This window comes from Trichosurus vulpecula, chromosome 2 (genome assembly GCF_011100635.1).
Source record: "Trichosurus vulpecula isolate mTriVul1 chromosome 2, mTriVul1.pri, whole genome shotgun sequence".
In the NCBI taxonomy this organism is placed as follows: domain Eukaryota; kingdom Metazoa; phylum Chordata; class Mammalia; order Diprotodontia; family Phalangeridae; genus Trichosurus; species Trichosurus vulpecula.
The window spans coordinates 51,430,161-51,450,696 of NC_050574.1; the positions used below are offsets into that span (position 1 = coordinate 51,430,161).

At 51.2% G+C, this 20,536-nt stretch overlaps 1 protein-coding gene across 3 annotated transcripts in view; it reads left to right on the forward strand.

Moving 5' to 3' along the window:
- The first annotated feature begins 281 nt into the window (after nt 1-281).
- Nucleotides 282-20,536, forward strand: part of PAX7 (paired box 7) — a 148,154-nt gene continuing 127,899 nt past the window's right edge. For 2 of the 3 annotated variants that reach the window (XM_036746942.1, XM_036746944.1), the window contains exons 1-4: nt 282-366; nt 3,394-3,629; nt 4,896-5,025; nt 6,404-6,532. In XM_036746942.1, the coding sequence (XP_036602837.1) occupies nt 282-366; nt 3,394-3,629; nt 4,896-5,025; nt 6,404-6,532 (580 nt within the window). Of the gene's footprint in view, nt 367-3,393; nt 3,630-4,895; nt 5,026-6,397; nt 6,533-20,536 lie in introns of all 3 variants that reach the window. The other variant, XM_036746943.1, reaches the window with a different exon arrangement.

Genomic DNA, 20,536 nt, shown 5'->3' on the forward strand with positions numbered 1-20,536 from the left:
CGGAGAGAGACCGAGGGAGACTTGGGTCGGGTTTGTTTTAACTTCCTTACCACCCCCACCCCCACCTCACCCCCCCCCCCAGTTTCCCAGCTTCTGGACGCGTTTGACTGCAGCCAGGGGTGGGGTGGGGGGTAGAGAGTGTGTGGGGGTGGAGGGGGGGGAAGAGGTTTTTTAAAAAAAGGAGAAAGAGAGAGAGACGGGAAGAAAGAGCTCACAGTGGGGGAAAAGAGAAGACAGGAAGGATTTCTGAGGACTCCGGACCTGTCCCTGGCGTGCCCAGAATGGCGGCTCTCCCCGGCACCGTACCGAGAATGATGAGACCCGCTCCGGGACAGAACTACCCGCGGACCGGATTTCCCTTGGAAGGTAAGGCCGTTTGGGTTCTACTCTTTTCAGTTCCTTTACAGACAGCCCACCATTTCTCCCTGTCCTCGGGGACCGGACTGTCTCGAAGGGCACACCGCGGTGGTGGCTGCAGAGAGCGGGTGGCGTCCCCAGACTTCCCGGGCACTGGAGGGAATGAGCTTTCCTCTCCATCGGTCCCCGGGAGTCGCTGGGACCTGGGAACTTTCCCGGGACCTCCACTTGTCAACGTCCTAGTCCGTTTCCTTGCCCTGGGGGCTTCGGTTTCACTCCCCCTCCCCTCCCAGACTTTCTTTTCCCCCTCCTCAACCTTGGAAAGGTTCAGCTGCTAGTAAATTTCACCTCCTTATCCAATTTCACTTACTTTCCCTGCGACGTTCTCCGCCCTCACCAGACTTAGCCACCCTGCTCTATGTTGGTTTTCGATTTTAATTTCCACGAAGATTCTTTTACAAAACATTTTAATTTAGGGGATTATCCACAGTGAATGTTCTGGGGGCAGTATCACACAGATGATGGCTTCGGTACTTCTTCCCAGAAAGAACTTAACCCTAGAAAACTCTCTCCCTTGTCGGCCTGCTCCCAAAACTATAAGAAAGGAAAACGATTTCTTTTTAAAACTTTTCAGTCGGACTCCCAAACTCCGGGGTTTTCAGGGAGACGCCCCCACCCCTTATCGCTGTGAACGAGAGACAGTAGCTGCCTAGAGAAAGGGGAGCAAAGAATTTATTTCCCAAAGTTCCCCCTCTAAAATCAAATTTGCAAGGGGAAGGCACGGTAAGGCGCCTCCATCCAGTCAGGAGAGTTCTCTGTGTGTGTGTGTGTGTGTGTGTGTGTGTGTGTGTGTGTGTGTGTGAATGAGCGTTTGTGTGTTTATGCAATTTTAGCTAATTAAAGAAGCTAAACTTGTCACTGAAAACTAACGTCAGGAAGATTCTGGGAATGGGGGTGTCTTGCGGAAGTGTTTCGAGCGTCCCCACTTCAGCCCCGAGCTCGCTGAAATTTCAGTTTTGAGATTTTGTGAATGCGCCGGGTGCCTGAGGAGGAAAAAGAGGAGAGTAAAAGGGAGAAAGAATCTCTGAGCAGGGGGGAAAGGGGGCTGGGCAGGAGGAATGAGCCGGGCAGCCCGCCCGGGATCGGGGGAGCGAGGAGGCAGCCCTGTCCCCGAAGGAGACGAAGGCGAGTGTTTCCGTGATCAAGTGCGCGAGAGAAAGTGGTGGGAAGCCACGCAGGCGGGAAAACCTTCACGCCGGGGGGATTTGGTGGAGTGCCTTGCTCTAGCGATGCCGGGGAAGCAGACGGCGCGAGGACGGCTCGGAGGATTAGGACAATATTTGCACACCATGCCGGAGAATACAGAGAAGGCAGAAGTGGCGGCCGCTGGAGAGGCTCTTGAATATAAAGTTGGCCACTCGAGAGCTCTCGTCCGCTAATGGCATAGCGGGCCGCGGAGGCCGGGTGACTCCGCCGCTGCGGCGCGGGATGGCTGATTAAATGCGGAGGTAGCTGCAGACACCGACTTTGGCAAAGAGTGGGGGCTGCAGGGAGGGGAGGGGGAGCACGGGGGAAGGGGGAGACAGTGCTGCAGCCCGAGCCTTCACTCCCCCTCCTTCCCACCCCCACCCCCTCCTTGCCTTCCAATTATGCAGCCAGCTTCCTCCATCCGGGCTGCTGTGAAATTGTATTAATCTGCTAGATTTCCGCGGCGATGCAGTCCCCACACTGGGGGCTCGGGTCCGGATTAGAGCAGCCCCCCCTCAGCACACCTTCTGGGAGAAAGGGGTGCCAGCGGCGCAGCCGGAGCTAGGTTAAGGAGCCCTCAGTGGAGCGCGCGCACACCCCAAACGCACAACCCAAGTCCGGTGCTGGTGTTGGTGCTGGGACTGGGAGGCGCTAATCTTGCCCTCCCCAGCACAGCCCAGGCCCTAGGGCAGCTCCGCAGGCCCATAGGTTTTCCTAAGCGAGGGTAGGGAAACGTTTCGGGGAATACAGAAAGTCTTACCCACGAACCCCCTCCCCCCACCCTCCCCCACCCCCGCCTCTCTCAACCCTAGGCTGACCTACAACGAAATAAATCCTTGAACAGCGAATCAGGAGGAGGAGGCAGGCCCCAGAGGTCCAGGCCTGGCCCTGGCTGCCCCTTCTGGGGAAACCCTAGCAGAGGTTGCGGGCTATCGCGATATACTACGATCTCCCGGCCTCCTCCTCCTTGTTCTTCCTTTCGGCGTTTTGCTTGGCCCACAAGAAGTCTGGACACCTCTGTAGCCCGTACGCTACTTAACTCCCCAGCCCTCGCTCTCCCAAACGAGTTTATCCAGCCAGACCTTTCGATTTGGAACAGAAGATCCCAAGGGATTCTTCTGAGCCCAAGTATCGTGACTGGAGTTCTCCGTGCATAAAAAAAAAAAAAAAAAAAAAATCGGCCTTCCCTCTGAGTTGTTCAGGGCCAAGCCAAACCAGGATGTAGAGATCCGCAGTTCTCCACCCAGTGGATTTGTTGTGAGTGTAGATCGAGTACCGGCGGGCAAGGAAAAGAGTTTGGGGCCTTTCCCCCAGGTTCTTCAACTTTATCTAAGATAATTCCCACCCACTCCACCCCACCCCACCGCCATCACCACCAGTCCTTTCCTTCTAAAGTTGAATTCGATTCTCCCACCTGCGTTCTTCACACACACACACACACACACACCCCAAAAAAATGGCCCATGGATATGGGGGGGTCATGTAGTGAAATTGAGGGCATATAAGATGTACGCCCCTCTGCACAAAGGTATCTTTTCACCCTTCGGAACGGAACCTGGAAAGCTCCAGATGCAACGGCTGGAGAGGGCAGAGGGCAGGGTCCAACTAAGGACCTGCGCAAGGAAGTGGTCTCCAGATTTGACAGGGCATATGTTTTCCCAGTTAATGGGCAAGCACCTCCTCTAGGAACCTAGGGGATAGCTGCACCCCAAACTACTCTCCTTCCACCTTTGTAATGGACTTCTCCCCTCCTTTTCTGATTCTCCGCTCTTCCCATCTTCCCCACAGTGTCCACCCCACTTGGCCAGGGCCGGGTGAATCAACTCGGCGGGGTCTTCATCAACGGCAGGCCCCTACCCAACCACATCCGCCACAAAATCGTGGAGATGGCCCACCACGGTATTCGGCCCTGCGTCATCTCTCGCCAGCTCCGTGTCTCCCACGGCTGCGTCTCCAAAATCCTATGCCGCTACCAGGAGACTGGCTCCATCCGGCCTGGGGCCATCGGGGGCAGCAAACCCAGGGTGAGTGTCCTGGGGAGCCCTAAGTTCTTCAACCACCATCCTCCCAGCTCAAGGACCTGAGAGTGGAGGGAACCTACTACCTCCAGTTACAAAGCCTGAAGGCCATATGTTCCTGACCGAAACACCCACACAGGGCGAGTTATACAGGGGTGCTAATGAAGAGAAGAATCCCCATTCTTCATGTCACCCCCCAAGAACCCATACCACCCCCAATTTCCTATCTATAAGAGAGAGTTTGATAAAGCAGGAAAGAAAAAGTCTGTACTGTCTCCCTCACCCCACTTCAGGGAAATGAAGGCCGAATCTCCACATCGAGAAACCCTTAAATCCGCAATCTCCTCAGATATTTAGATAACTCATGGACATCCTTCTTCCAAAAATCCACTTTCTTCCTTCACAATCTGGATAATTGAGGACAGTTTGACGGGATTACTCAGGCTTTTGAAGCCTGGTAACCCTTGCTGGAAGAGAATGAGTAACATTCCCAGAGTCCCTGGTCTGGAGACAACTCCTTGACTGCACAAGGGTACCTCCAACCTCTACAGGTTGCCTCTTTCTTCCTGGGGCTTGGAGGGAGCTAGGCTTCCTGGGGAGCAAGGTGACAACCAGCCCTCACCTACTCTCTTGTCTCTGCCAGATTCAGGGAGCCATAAGGGTTTCCTCATATTGGGTTTACCCTTTCCATTCTCTCCCTCCACTCCTTCTCTTAGAACTGAGAACTTCCTTAGAGCTGGAGTGGCATAATAACAATAACAAACAACTCATATGTATTTAGTTAGCATTTTACAATTTTCAAAACCCTTTCCTCACATCATCCCATTTAGAGTTGAGAAAACTGAGGCTAAAAGTGGTCAATCAACTGGTCCAATGGGAATAAGAGTGATTCAGAGTGAAGGAGAACCCAAGTTTTCTTGACTCTGATTTTGTGACTTAGTGGAAAGAGCTGGGACTCACAGTTGTGTAACCTGAGTTCCAAGTCTTTTGTGACTAACTCCATGTCACTTTGAGTAAGTTGCTGTCCTCTCTGGGCCTCTATTGTGCCTTCTGTGGCATAAGAGGGACCCCTAAGGTCACTCTCAGCTCAAATTATCTATGACCAGGGTTACTGCCTCTCTCTCCTATATAGGATTTTGTGGGAATCCCAGACCCCCTCCCTCATAATCTGAGTGCCTCAATTTTAGGTTTATATTGAAAGTGATTTCTCTCCTCCCCCCTTTCCTTTGCTACTTTTTCCTCCTGTCCTACCTCCACATTCCCTCACTAAAGCAGGTAGCCACTCCAGATGTGGAGAAGAAAATAGAGGAATACAAAAGAGAAAACCCTGGAATGTTCAGCTGGGAAATCCGAGATCGGCTGCTCAAGGATGGACACTGTGACAGGAGCACGGTTCCCTCAGGTGAGAAGGCAGCTGAGCCGGCTGGGCTGGGAGCCGCAGAGACAGACGGGGGAAATGCAGCCTCTTGTGGGTACCAGCTGGAACAACCCAGGGTTCCTTGCCCTCTATTTCTAGAACTTCCCTGCCAGAAGGATGAGGAATCTATGGGGTAGAGGGGAGAGCAGGGTAGAACATACTAGGAGAAGGTAATTCTGTTAGAAGGGAGAGGGACCATAGAGGGAAACAGAGAGGAATTAGTAAAGGAGGGAGGAAAGGATGAATGAGAAAGAAAATAGTACCCACAAGCTCTGAGAAAGAGGAAGAAAGAAGTTTGGGAAGGACAAAGACAGTAAGAAAGAAAAAGGGATAGAGATACTGAAAGAACTAAAGAAGATGAGTAAAGAAAAAAGGGAGAGAACAGAGAGACAGTGGGAACAGAGGACGTGAGCTCAAAAGCTTTTATTATATAACGAACTGAACTTAATAGGGGAAGAAAGTTGTGATAGGGATCAATTGCCGGTTACAGGAAATTGACCAGGGTAAACTTGTCCTCAGGAGTGCCGGAATCTCGGTTCCGGCACCTAGACCCTGACCCGGGTCAGCGTGAGGCTCCATTCCACTGCAGGCTCTCGGCCGGCTCCAGACCGCAAGGGTCACAGCCTCTGGGTTTAGTCTCTTGGGCCGCGGTTTCTGGCCTTGCCCTCTGAGCTCTCAGCCTGGCCTGGACTCAGCGCGTCTGGGAATCAGACCCAGGGATGCGTTTGAGAGCCAAGGCAAGAGCCTCGGTCCCGAGGGATGCGTGTGCTCGGATAAGCTAGGGTGAGGGGTTAGGTGCACCGGTGGCTTAACTATGTTTGATTAGGGACAGCTAAGGTTGGGGGAAGTCGGGGATCAATTTAGATATGTGTGTAAATGTATACATAAGTGTGTGAGGATGTGTGTGTACAAGTATTCGCAAGTATGTAGACATACAAATACTTATTGTGTGCTTAGGAGCGTGTGTCGTTATAAATGAGTAGTGTGTGTGCATGGGTGCCTGAGTGTCTGTAGGTGTATATAAATATGTGTGCCTATGAATGACTAAGTATAAATGAGTTTTAGATGCATGTGAATGTGTGACGACATGTATGCGACTGGAAATAGTTGGGGATACACCTGGGGGTGTATTCATGGGTACACGTGTGTGTAAGTTGCATATTTGGGTGTGTACGACTTTCTCGGAGGCTCTGTGTGGGTGCGAGTCGCCCCGGGACGCTGGCGGGATGGCAACTGAGAGCCTCCCTCCTTCCCTAAACCCTGTAGGGGCCAGGCCCCTAGTGATGACGGGAGGGGGGAGGAAAAGGTTTACTTTCTCCACAACTTATACTTTCTCTTTTGCCTTTGAATTTCTGAGGTTTAGTGAGTTCGATTAGCCGTGTGCTCAGAATCAAATTCGGGAAGAAAGAGGAAGAGGATGAGTGTGACAAGAAGGAAGAGGATGGCGAGAAGAAAGCTAAACACAGCATCGACGGCATCCTGGGCGACAAAGGTAGACAAAGGCCCCTCGGGCGGCCTTCGCGTCCGCCGCCGGAGGTCTGGGAAGAGGGGACGGAGAGAGAAACTTGTTTGTCCAGTATGGTGTTGGGAAGGGGAACAGAGGTGGAGGTCCGGCACCGTGTCTTGACCTGGAAGTCAGGAATCTGAGTTCAAGTCTCACCACAGTTACTAATTGCCAAGTAAACCCAGGCAAATCACTTTCCGTCTCGGAACCTCATTCTTCTTATCTGGAAAATGGGTTATGAGAGAACTTGTCCTTGTCCCCCTGTTATGAAGATCAAAGAATCTAAATGAATAAGATCGGCAAAGGTGTGGTGGTAGAGCTCTAGACTTAGAAGTTGGTATACCTGGCCTCTAATGCTTGCTAGGTGACCACGGACAAGTTACTTAACCTCTCCCGGCTTCGGCTTCCTTGTCCGTAAAAGGGCTTCCTTGCACCATTCAATTCTTAAGGTTATGTGAAAAGATAGTCGCTGAAAAATGTTCAAGGCTATTTAAAAGCCAGATCTGGTTAATGAATGGAAAGCGCTTTGTATCCCCAAAGCGCTAAGAAGGGATGGATTGTTTAGAGATTTCGGGCTAAAGCAACCAGATTGTGTAGAGTAGAAATCGTGGGGGAAGGGGGGATGAATATGTTTGGATCTGGAGAACTGGGCTCTCTCTCTGCTCCTACCCCAACACAATTCACGCTATTGGTTATGGTATGAAGCGTATGAAGGCAGGAATACCTTTGTTGTAATCACCTTCTATTACAGTCTGTTTTCTCAGAGGAGTGAAGTTTAGGGTTTCAGAAGGAAGTTATGAAGTTATGTTTGGAGGGAGCTTTGTGGACCCCCCCCCCATTCCAGAGAAGTAGGGGCCCATCAGGTCTCCTTTCTCTATCCCCCTTCCCCGCCGTGAGCCCAGGAAGGCGTTGGCATGTTCGCGGATAGTTGGGTCTCGATCAATTATTTATAGGAAACCGGAGGCGAGGGGAGGGCTAGGGGAGGGCAGCCGGGGTGGGGGGGGGCGCGTATCGCGGCTCCCTAAATGAATTTGTTCGACAGCTTTTTCTACTGCTCTCTAAACGGTCCCTTGAAACTCCTCCTGACAGTTGAGTGATCGGTGCAATCAATATCAATTAGAGAGCGCGGGGGAATCCGGTACCTCTCCCTGGCCAGGGCCGAGCTGAGCAGATCGCTGGCCTGCCTGGGGGGTGGGGAAAGCCCGGTCTCCCCTCCCCCGGAAAGAAGCCTGTTTGGGGTGGGCCCACGGCAAGTGGAGAGGACAAAACGACCTGTGCGGAAGTTTCCAGCACTGTCCCGGGATAAGGGAAAAGGCATTATCCCCGGAGTCCAGAGGCGTGGGACAGCCTCGAGCCCAGGGCATATATTAGAGGCGAGAGAGCAGGACTACAGGCCTGCCCGCTCCATCCCAGGCTCTGTTCCTCTCACTCCGAACCCTTGGTGGTTAGAAACCGAGGCGCCAACTCCAAGCCCTGTAGCCGGTTTTCCTCTTGGCATCCCTGGGTCGCACGGGACTTGGGGAAAGTTCTTGGGAGACGTGCTCACCAGAAAACCAATGCTGAATTTGAGGGGTAGGAGGCGCAAAGAGTGGCTGTCCTATTCCAGATTCCTCTTCCAGGCAGAGAGGGGACTATAACAGTAAGTGAGACCAGAGTGTGTGGGTAGAGAGATGGTGAGAATAATGTATAGAAAGGTAGAGATCAGAAGAGGTACGGGTGAATTGGAGGAAAGAAAAGGCAAAAGACAATTTCTGCAAGACGAAGAGGCGGACTATGATTTTCTCTTTCTCAGTGTCGCTGCTGCGAGACTTTGAGGAAGTGAGAGAGTTAGGGAGAAAACTTTTAAATTCCTCGATCAGACGTTTGTTTTGAGCAGTCCCCTTCTCCCCTAACCGCCCCCAACACATCAGGCCCGTTGTTGACTCTCCCTCCCAACCTTGAAGATGAACTTCAGAGACAAAGCTTATTGCCGCCTCCCGAGCCCAGATCCTGTCCCACAAAGGCAGTCCCAGTACAAGAAGGAGGGCGACTGGGGAACGGAGGGAAAGGGCCCAAGTCCTGGGGAGGGGAGCGGGGGAAGGGGCGGGCTATTGACATTCAAAAACGTGCGAGCAGCCGCGCAGCTCTTGGACAAAGGGCCAGGGAGGAGGCGAAGAAAGGGAGCTAAGCTATTCGGCCGCTCCCCGCTGCTCTCCAGAGTGCAGGGGAATATTCTAAGGCCCCTCGGGCGCCGGCCCGAGGCCACGGACACAGCGAAATATTGTATCCAGGGAGGGCCTGGGCACGCTCTGTCTCTAAGGGTCGGCTGTGGGCTTTGTGTTTTTTGTTTTGGGTTTTGGGGGGGCATAGGGCGGAGGTGAGAGGAATACGTGTGTCTGCGATTAAAAAAAAAACAAACTTGTATTTCTTGCTGGTGGAAAAATCTCCACGTTGAACCAAAGTAAAAATCCATTCCCCTTCTATCTTCTCCTTAATGCTCCATATATGAGGCAGATCTTCCCCTTTTGAAAAGCTGGCTACAGCAAAGTATCTTGTAAGTCCGAGCAAGAGGAACTGTTCGCGGGGAGGGGGCTGCTCGGGTCTCGGGGCCGGCTCTACTGTTCCCAGGTAGCAGGTTTGAGGGCCTTAAGGTTGTTGGTACAAGTCTTCTCCAAGTATAGAGATTTCGCTTCCCGGAGGGGCGCGCGTACCGGCAAAGGGGCCAAAGCAGGGACTGGTCGGGAGGGAGGGAGTCGGTGGCCTCTAAGCCCCCTGTGGCCTCGAGCTGCTAACCGCGGAGCAACTGCCGAACTGCCTTCGCTAGACGGAGGTTTCTCCTGAAAGGCCGGTAAAGAGTTGGGGTTGCTAGGGGGAGGGAAAAGGTGCTGGGAGGGAAAGTCCATTTATCCCGATCTTAGGGTGAACGATGGTCCCTGCCTTTCTGTTACGGTTGAGAAGGAAAGGATCTGGAAAGAAATGCAGGCGATTCCGTGGGGATGACTCAAATCCCGAATAAATTGTCCTACTAACGAAAGGAGCAAGTGTGGGGCCAGAGCTGTGCAACGGAGTGTGTCCGAGTGGCTGGGAGCGGGTGCGTTGGCTCTGAGTGGATGAGTGAGTCTGGACGTAGCCAGGGCTCACGACGCATGGACCTGATTTGTAACCTTTTATTTCTGAACCCTGCCGAATCAGGCCATTTTGGGGTTCCCCCTCCCCACAGTCAGTTACAGGGTTCAGTCCCCAGTCTGTGGCCTTTCCCTGACTTGGCCACGACGGAGAAGAGGAGACTTGGACAGAAAGGAGAGCCAGGGCACCAGGGGTGCGTGGAGGGCGCGGGGGGGTAGGGGGAGAAGACAGCCACAACTTTGTTTTGGCTTCTCTTGTGACAAATGCCCTCTCGGGGGGTTGCTCCTCTCCTCGCGGGGAGTCGACAAAGAAGGGGCTTAAGAGCTCTCCTCTTTAAGAGCTAAGGAGAGATTCCTCCCTGCGCTGGTTTCTTTCTATCGTCTGCTTGGCATTTAATAATGCTAAGACTTATTAGAGCTGGTAATGAAAAGTGGGACTGCTGAATAGGGAACTGTGTTGGAGAGGGGTGTAATAGCTTCGAGGCATGGTAAGAAACTATTTATCCGCAATCAGTCCTCACTCTCAGAGTTTGAAGCACAAACGTTAAGTCGAAGGGTTTTAAAGCAGATTAAATTGGGCTTTTATTTCTCTGCACTTTCATCTTTGAACAGCTCACTCCTGCTTGCCTTGGGCTGATATTCATGAGCCGTTCGTATTCCTCTTCTCTCTCTCTCTCTCTCTCTCTCTCTCTCTCTCTCTCTCTCTCTCTCTCTCCACCTCCCTCCTTCCATCTCTCTCCTTTCTCTTTCTTTTTTCTCATTTTCTCTCTTTCTCTCATATTCTCTCCTCTCCCCATCTCTCTCTCTCTCTCTCTCTCTCTCTCTCTCTCTCTCTCTCTCTCTCTCTCTCCTCCCTCCTTCCCTCCCCTCTCCCCCCTTTTTACTCTTATTCTTGTTGAGACTGAGTTATTACTATCCAGGCTACTGATATTGTTACTACACCACCGCCCTGGATCCCAGCTCCTAGCCGGCACCGTCTTCCTCACCTGGGGACGAAGATGGGTCACCTCTTTGTGCCGCTTTTCTCCCAGCCTCTTTTTCCATTCTCCTCCCCACTCTAGTCCCGTCCCTCCTTACCCTAGTAGGATCGGAGAAGGGGGAAAGAGGGACCAATATATTTGTGAAGATGGAAAGGAAGTTTCCCCACTTGAGGGACAGACTTTGCAAACAAGTTGGGAAAGAATAGGGGAAAGGGAACCCAGGCTGAGCAGACACTGAGAAAGCTAACTACTGGGATTAGGAGACGGGTGCGACCGTATACATATTACATACTACAAACTACATACTACATACCACACACAGACACATACACAGACGAAACTCGGGGAGGTGCAATTGAAACTGAGGAGGTCAGCTCTGAAACTGACCAGGTCACAGTTGAAACTGGCGGGGTCGAAGCTGGAAAGCAGAGCTAGAAAAGAAGGCCAGCGTGGGCAGGGGAAACGATTTCAGTCAAACCAATGAAGGAAATCTGTCTTCCCCCTTAACCCCCAAATCTGAGACACTCACGAAATGTCTCTTTTGGAGTCAGGGGGCCTTGGAGAGGAAGAGGCTGGGGCTCCGGGTGGCCCAGGAAGGGTCTAGGGCAGTGTGTGTGGGCGGATCCAGGTCGTGTCTCTTTGTTTTCCTTTTTATTTTACTCTTATTTATTTTTAAGCGTGCGGAAAGGGGCTGGTGAATTTACAGGTGTAGTACAGGAGTGGGAAGTATCGGCGGGAGGGGAGAAGGTCTATTTAGACACTTGAAAAGAGGAGGTAGCAACAATTTAATTTGGCCGAGTCTGTTAATGCGGTTTTCTGTGGCTTGCTACACTGGAGGAAGCTGTTTTGATTGTGCGTACAAGGACCTGCCAAATTTAATTAGGCTCCGGGGGAGCGAGTGAATAGGGGAAGGGGGAGCAGCTCCTCTCGGCCCCCGCCGTATTTTCGGCTTCACACCTGGGAGTGGCATTGTTTACTGGACTAGTGAGAAGGAGGTGGGAGGGAGAGAAGTGTGTGCTTGCCTCTGTGTGTGTGTGTGTGTGTGTGTGTGTGTGTGTGTGTGTGTGTGTGTGTATGTATGGGGCGGGGTGGGGGGAGGTTCGTCGAAGAGAAAACAAGGAGAGGAAGGGAGCCTGAGCAGTTTGGGGGGGGGGGGTGCTAGCTGATAGTCAATTTATCAGAAGCCATCTGCATTGATTTAAACCAACAAGTTCCCTCCACGGTAAATGTGTGTTTTAAGAGAGGTAATTGACACTTCACCAAATCAAAGGATTACCCGGGTTGGCAATCTAATCAAACAGAGACCAGGCTGGATTTGTGCCTGTTCAGAGAAGGATCAACTTCGCATAATGGGGGCCAGGAGAAAGATAGGAGGGTGTCAGGCAATTCTCTGGCTTTCGCCTGGGTTCTTCCGTGCATATTCAGTGGGGCTAGGGAGGGGTGGAGAGAGAGAGAGAGAGAGAGAGAGAGAGAGAGAGAGAGAGAGAGAGAGAGAGAAGAAAAGAGTGATGTGATGATGGCGGTGGAGAAGGAGGGTTGAGGGGAATGAGAAAGTCCCAGCACAGAAGGCCATTTCCACAGAGTTAGAACACCCGGTGCTGACAGCCAGCCCCTCCATTACCCGCCCCCCCCCCCCCAAAAGCAGAACACGAAGCTGAGACAAATGCAATACAACAATAAAGAGAGATAACAATTACAAAGGCAAACACAGGCTTTCGCTAGCTAGTAGCCTCAGAACCTGGTGTAAATAAACAAAGTAGGCAAATGTTTGCAAGATAAACTCTCTCCTAAATCAAGTGTGACGGGAAGGAGAGAAGAGACAGAAGGAGATAAGGTTAGAGGGAGAATGAACAGCATAATCGAATACAAGACATTTTAAAAAGCAAACTTTAAACAAGGGGAAGCAGGGGAGGGGAGAGTAATTATCCACCCAGGAGAGGGCAGGGAAGCCCAACCCTGTGCTCCTAAGGCGGGAGCCTGGAAGGGGGAAGTATTGGAGAAGAAGAGGGAGATACATTTCAGGGATTCCTAGAATGTCCAGGATAAGTCATAAAATCATAGACTATCAGAGCTGGAAAGGACCTTCTTGAGGATCCTTAAACCATACAATGTCAGAGCTGGAAGGAATCTTAGAACGCAGGTTATCAGAGGTGGAAGAAACCTTAGAACTTAAAATGTCGGAACTAGAAGGGACCTTTGAATAGAGGCTGTGCAAGTTAAAAGAGACATAGGAGTACATAGAATGTTACAGCTGGGAGACCTTAGGACACAGAATGTCACAGCTGGAGAGGATCTGAGAAGTCATCTAGTTCATTGGCTTGATTTTAAGAAGGAGGAAACTGAGGCCCAGGGAAGAGTAGTGATTTGAAAAAGACTATACTTTACTGGAAGAGTTACTGTTTGGGCTTTGCCATTGAAAAAAAGAAGGAGGAAGGAAGGAAGGAAAAAGGAAGGAAGGAAGGAAGGGAGGAAAAGAAAGGAAGGAAAAAAGGAAGACAAAAAAGAAAAGAAAGAAAGAAAAAAGAAAGGAAGGAAGAAAAAAAGAAAGAGCTGTATCCTAAATTTGGTTTCCTGGTTGGTCCTGAAGTCACCCCTCCTAAGCATTGCCAAATGAGGACCAATCTGCTCTGTGTGTCCACCTCAAGACATCTCCAAACACAGAGGTTTTGCAGGCATTGTACATAAGAGACTTGGGCAATTGGCCCAGTGGTTAAAGGAATTAGATATTTACCAGTTTGAAATAAGCCTGGTTAAGAAAAGGAGGAAGAGCGAGAGAGAGACATTGAAAAGATGAGACAGGGGGAAGACTTCAAACGAATTCATCATTTGGAATGGTGAAGGGGAGATTTACCAGACAGTATTGGGAAGTTATTTAGATATTAATAACATATTTTCCTGAGGCGGGCCGACTGCCGCCATCTGCACTTCTCTCGCAGCTATTTGGCTGGGTGAAATATGGGAGCCTCAAATGTTGGGGAGAGATAACACAATCAGGCTAACCCTGGTCCTGTGACTGCATCATAGCGTTAAACCCGGATTAACCTCCCCCCCTCCCCCTTCTCTTTCCCCTCCCCCTGCCTCAGCTTTCCAAATTTTCAGTGGAATTTACATGGAAGGATTTAAAAGCACATATAACACTAGCCTTAAAGCGATAAGGTGATTATTTGGCCTTGAAAAAAACACACACTCTGTCTTTGTGAATATGATAGTTGTCACACACTATTTCTGTATAGGTATGGAGAGGGAGAGAGACAGAGAGAGAGAGAGAGAGAGAGAGAGAGAGAGAGAGAGAGACTCTAAGCAAACAAAGATTCTCTCATGATGTTTCTTCCTCAAACTTGTATCACCAACATCCAAAAGAATGTCTGTTCATTGGACACCTATCATTTGGTCCACCCAGGCCTAAGGATACAAGGACAATTTTTGTTAATCATTCCTTGAGAACACAAGGAGTTCACTATCTCATTGGGAAAACAAGACTCAGGCCAAGGAAAAAACAAGAGTCAGGGGAGTCAGAAGCCATCAACAATGCTGGAGGAGTAAAATGTGCAAAGTACTTTCCATCATCTATAAAAAGGGGACAACAATCCCTGCTCTGCCCCACTCACTGCAGGGACTTCGAGAAGATCAGTTGGGTAGGACAGGGCTTTGGAAACCACCCTTCCCTCCTCCAAGCTCATATGAGTAGTTATTATTGCTGTTGTGACTCCACGTTTAAGAACTGACTTGTATAGGGTGCAAAGAGAAGGCATCACCAGGAGTGTGGGACCTTGAAGGATGGGTAAAGCGGAGGAGGGGACAGCATTCCAGGCATTCCTAAGAAGGCATTGGTAAAAAGAAAGGAGAGATCAATCGAATCTTAGAACCACAGAATGTTAGAGCTGGAAGAGAACTTAGAACATAAAATTCCATAGCTGGAAGAGACATTAGAACATACACTATTAGAGCCAGGAGGGCCCTTAGAACAGAGAATGTCAGAGTTGGGAGGGACTGCTTAGAACATAGAATGGGAGAGACCTTAGAACGTAGAATGAATGTTAGAAGGAGGTTAAGGGAGAATTCTAAAACTGCTGCTTAGTGACAGTCAGGACTAGAACCAAGGTCTTTTGCCTCCCAAGCCAGGGATCTTACCCCTATACCTAACTGCCGTTTTCATTGAATTTAACATGAACCAAAATCCCGCCATTTAAAGTTCCACAATTGGTCCCTTGTTTCTAAAAGGACGATAAGTTTATCATTTGCAAATAATGTTTGTGACGGGTGTATTTCTCCATCCCAGCTTCCACTGTCTTCGTGCATTCCCTCTCCACTGCCTCCCCCCAACCCCTCCAAAAAACCTTTCAAGACAACTTTGGCTGGAAGAAAAAAGGTGTAAGCGGGGTCAGTGTTTCCTTGGGCTGTTCCGGAGGCTAGGGTCGAGCTAAGGGGGAGGGAGCTCCCAAATCGAATCAAGGCAGAACGGTGACCTAAGGCTGGGGGGGGGGGGGGAGGGGAGAATGGCCGCTATTAGAAAGTTTTCTCCTGAACTTCAAACAAAGAAGGGGAGGGAGAGGCAGGTCAAGGGTCAGGGGGAGACAGGCTGGGGGGGCAGGGAGAAGGGGGAGAGGGACAAGAGGAGGAAGGGAAGGAGACAGGAGAGGAGGACTCAGGGGGAAAAGGAAGGGATTGGAAGCAGGGAAAGGGGGAAGCAGATCCTTCCCCTTCTCCCCCGCAGTCACAGACCAAGGGGTCAAAGTGCCATCAGGTGTCCCTGGGCAGTGGCAGAGATGCTAGAGACCCCGATGTCTTGTGTTCCCGCAAAGGCGGCAGGGGCAACCCTAGGCCCTACTCCACCCCAGGAGCTGGGGATCACTAGAGGGAGCTAGCTACAGGGGTGGGGCTGCGATCTGTGTATTTTTATTGAACAACTCACCGTGTATGCGCAACTCCTTTGTAAACCTCCAAAAGCTTTATAATGTAAAGGAAGCTCTATTATTGGTACTATTATTTCTTTTACTGCTGTGTCCTCCTTAAAGGACACCCACTGTCCCGTAGTTTCTACCCTGGGGACTAGAACCACACAAAGTGTACTTCCGTGGGGACGTCTGGCCTTTCTTACTCTGTGGATGTGCAAGTGTGACCGCAGACGATATGCAAGGCCCTGGGGCGGTATTGACCCGTCCAAGTGTGTCTCGCTGGAACTGTCTGGATTGTGACGTTTGACTGCGTGGGCTTGAGTGTGTTCTTGACCAGTGGGACAAGAGATGTTTCCTCTAAGTCGGTTGCAGATCTAGAGGCCGGGACCTGGACTTGGGGAGCGAGGCAGTGATCTCACTGGTTCAGCTAGGCGCTGCTCACCAAATGGAGAGGAAGAGAGAAAGAAAGGGAGACAGATACACACAGTGAGAAAGAACCTTAGAAAGACAGACGGGAGCCAGATAGAGAGGAGGAGGAGGCAGAAAACCAGGAAGACGGGGACCAAAATCATGAGAGAGCTAAGGACAGAAAGACTCGGAAATGCAGAAAGGAATAAGGACTAGAACTCTGCAAATACATGGAGGTAGTGAGGAATGGGAGAGAGACAGAGGGAAAGAGAGCAGAGAAAGACAAACAGAGGAGACTGAGGACAGGAAGGGAGAAGAGACTGGGGAGAAGAGGAGACTGAGGAGAGAAGAGGAGAGGAGGAGGGAGGAGAGGACAGGGCAGGAGAAGAGAGCAGAGGAGAGGAAAGAAGAGAGGAGCAAAGGGAAAGTGGCGGCAGGACTGGAGGAAGCGGAGGAGCGAGGGCCTTTTCATCCTCGCTTTGCTTCCCCTTATCAGAAACATTTTCGGTGACACCGGCACAAAGGGAGTTCATCATATTACCGCACGGCCCGGCGGCTCGCAGGGATCGCGGGCTATTAATTAGAGCCTAGCTCTGGCTGGCGGGGCAGGCGTGGACATCTGAGGCGCCCCGATTACTTGCTTCGCTAGCTCTGGCCTTGGGATGAATGAGCCAAGAAGGGGATGGTCCTGAACGCCTCCCCGGGCTGGGATAGCGGAGGCTGGGGATGGAGTCGGGGGAGCTGGTTCATTCAATAAATAAACAGACCTAAGGTGGGAGGGAGGGGGCCCGAGGCAGGGAGGTGGGGTATGAAGGGAGATAAGTGAGGCTTGAAGACTGACCACACGTCATCCCTTACCTCTCCCAGATCCAAGAGTCGCTTCAGCAGTCTCGTTTTTCATTTCCCGGGTTTTTTGTTTAGTTTTGTTTTATTTTTTACTCAAATTGGAATGCGCTTGTCCCGCTGGGAGATAGGAAGCGTGGATCATCGTCCCCAAGCCTGCGGCTGGGGAAATTGCTGATCTCAACGGGGCTAGAGCTGTATGGGAAAGGGGCAGAAACAGAACCCAGGGCTTCCTCCTGACAGCCAACTCCCCAGGTTTTCGTTTTCCAGATAAACGGAGTGTTAGTTTTGGAAGGGACCTTAAGAACACAGAATGTTACAGCTGAGAGGTCCCTTAAAGCATGGGATGTTGGAGCTGGAAGGCTCCTTAGAAAACAGATTGTCAGAGTAGGAAGGGCTTAGAATATAGAATGTTAGAGCTGAGAAAGAATTTAGAACCTAGAAATAGCCGGAAAGGAATATTGAGGCAGACTATCTTGTCTCTCCTTTTACGGTTGAAGAAAACAACTTAGACAGGGAGAAGCGACTTGCTGAGGAAGGAATCTCCTTTCCTTTACTTTGAAAAGGGTTCATCTTTCCCCAAGCTGGCCGGCTATAGTGGCGTGCCATCAGCCATTTGCTTAAACAGGGGTGATTAAATTTGAATACAGGTTGTGTGCTCTCCCCATCCTCCCCCCCCCCCAGTGGTCTCATCTGTACCAGGTGTATTTCAAAGAGATCTTCCTCCAACCCCAGAAACAAGAAGGAAGCCACACCACAAAAGAAAAAGAAAAAAGAAAAAAGGTTGATCTCTGGGGAGGACTGTCAACCCTCTGAGGGCCCCCTGCCACAGCAGAGGTGGGAGTGGGACTGAGGGCAGATATTCCAAGAGTGAAGGGGAAAAGGAGGCAAACTTGGATCCTTCCCACCCTCGTGGCCTTCCTCAGAATCAGTAGCCAGGGCTTAGGAGGCCAAGCCTCCACAACAAAATTTTTTGGCCTTTCCACTCCAAGAACGCCAAGGGTTCTCCCTAACTAGACGGAGAGAGGCGCAGAGCTGATACCCTGGGGAGAATTTGTAGGTCACTTTATGAGCAAGGATTAGTTCTCTGTCCTACTACCCCCTCTCCCTCACTCTCCCCCCCCCACCCCAGTATTGGTCCCTTTAGACTGTGTGTGTGTGTGTGTGTGTGTGTGTGTGTGTGTTTAGGGTTGAGTCTAAAATTGGAAGGAAGCCCTCCGCTTGACCCCAGAGAGCACTGTTGGTCGGGGTCCTTCCAGCCTGGGGTCCGAGGTGCCTGGGGGAGGAGGGGCCGAGTACTAGAGGCACCCGGGGGGCTTTCGCCTTCAGTGCTCTCTTTGTCTGAGGCGCCTAAAGATCGCAGATCAAAGAGGCACTGGACCTTCCTTCCCAACAAAAAAAGGGGGGGGAGTGGGGAAGCGGGAGGGCTAGAGAAACATTCTGAAAACCCTGGTCTGAACTCTCCTGGTATCTCTATGGCTCGGGCAAGATACACCTCCCCTCCCCACCCCCCAAAAGCAATGTGGAAGGGGCAACTTAGGAAAATTCTTCTCTCTCGTCCCACCACATCCTCCTTTCCGTTCCAACGATCCCAAAGCCACGCAGAGATTTAAGGCTTTGGGGATCCCCTGGGGGGAGGGAGGCAGAAAAGGGACAAATGGAGCCGGACGAAGGGGAGTCGGATTGGACCCCCGAAAAAACTTGATAATTCACCCGCTCCGGGTTTTCACCAGGCCAAAGGAGGTGAGGCTGTAGGATCGAGTAGGCAGGAGGAACCCCTCGGTTTCTCCTCAGAGTCCCCTTTTTATTGCTGCCCACGAGTGAATCTCGGGGCTCAAGACAGAGAACGGAAATTAGGCTTTGGAGAAGTGTGTGTGTGTGTGTGTGTGTGTGTGTGTGTGTGTGTGTGTGTGATTTTATGTGTTTGGGTGCGGGGTATTTATTTTCTCCTTTTGTGTTTGTTTCTAACTCTGTTGTGGTTTGTGTGTTGTATTTTTGTGTGGATTATTTGGTTGTGTTCTGTAACCTTTCTGTTTTGTCCGTGTTATACGTGCAGATTTGTTGTGGTCCTGTTATTTTTCCTTCTGTTGCGGTCCTTGACTGTACTGGGGTTTGTTGGGCGCACAATCTGCACCAGTTTCTTCGAAACTTCTTGTAGGGCCGGGTATAGGCAGACAATTAGCAGCGGCGGGGCTTTCCTACCCGACAGGGCAGAGGGAGTGCCAGAGGAGGGGAGACTGGAGGCTGAAGCCAGTATCTCGGAAAACCGACGGCGTCTCGAAGCGAAGAACCTCGGCGGGGTGGGGGGCGGGGAGGGCAGGAGAGAAGAGCTCTTTGTGGTCCCCAAGACCTGGCCCCAGTGGCCCTAAGCTAATCCGGGAGAGGGAGGCTGGAGTCCGGTGCCCCCCACCCCCCACGTTCAGACAGCCTCCTCAAGCACTAACACCACCCCGAACTCCTCCTGTGCATAAACTATATTTAAACTTGGAGGTCCCTGACCTCCGTGAGAGCATAGCCGCTGCCCTCGGCCGCTGCCTGCCCGGGGATGTGTAAATCAGCAATAGATTTTGATGAGGTCACAGAAGACACCTTTTCCTTTCCCCTTTCTCGTTTCCTGGCACCTTGAGCGGGCAAACCTTCTTCACCAAGGCCTGGCCCAGATCCGGACTCAGTCCCTCTTTTTTCTCTGGGATAGGTTGGCTCCCAGCTCCAGTCTCTGGGAACCAGCTCAAATCTTCCTGCCTGGGAATTCTCTGTCAAGTCACCTGCTTCGGTACTACCGAGGCTTTCTGGGCTATGGTCAGGGTCTGGAAGCGAGGAGGCTAGGTGAGGAACTGGGTAGCCCCCTCCCCACCTTACAAGAAAGACCCAGACTGCCAGATAGTAATAATTGGTCATTCTGACGCTTTACTCCCGACAGTCCATTGAGGTGCAAGGTTTCATCGTTATTGTGAAGTAGGCAGAGTAAATATCAATACCCCCATTTTGCAGATGACAATACTGAGGCTCGGACCTGTGAAGTAATCAGTATACAATCTCTGTCACAGGTTGCCTTTCTATGCGCGGTTGAGTTCGAGATGCAATTTGAACCCAATTCTTCTAACCAAGCAGGGCTCTTTCCCAGACCTCTCATTCCCCCTTCCGCAGCCTCCCCACCTCATTTGCGAAGACGGAGCATCGGAACTAGGGATGGGGAGGGTAGAAATGCCTCGAACCTCACCTACACACAGTCCAAAGTATCTCCCTAGGGGCGCAACGCCGCGACTTTCCAGGGGATGGAAAGGGGCAGGAATCCACTTCTAATGAGGCCGCAGAAATGGTTGGCCGAAGGCACAGCAGGAAACAACGGGAGAGACTGGTGGTGGGAGTGAGCATCCCCTCACAGCCCGTAAGAGTATTTAAGAGTGAAAAGCTAACGCTTTGGGGTCAAGGAGCCCCGGGGTCCAATATGATCTCTGGCCACTTACTTGCGAGGTTAAGCTGTGACTTGGGGCAAAGTACCTTCCCCTCTCAGCACCTCCTTGGCTATTTGTCAATTAAGGAAGTTTGACCAGATGGTCTCTAAGGGCGCTCCAGCTCTGACATTCATGAGAGGGCCGGAGGTCCCTATGTTCATTTCTAACATTCCACGTTCTAGGACTATTCCACGCGGCTAACATCCTACATTCTAAGGACCTCTGCTCGGTCATTCCAAAGGCCCCAGAGCTGGCGCTCTGTGTTTTGGTCCCCGAGTCTTTCTGGGTAGTTCGGAATTTTTGTGGC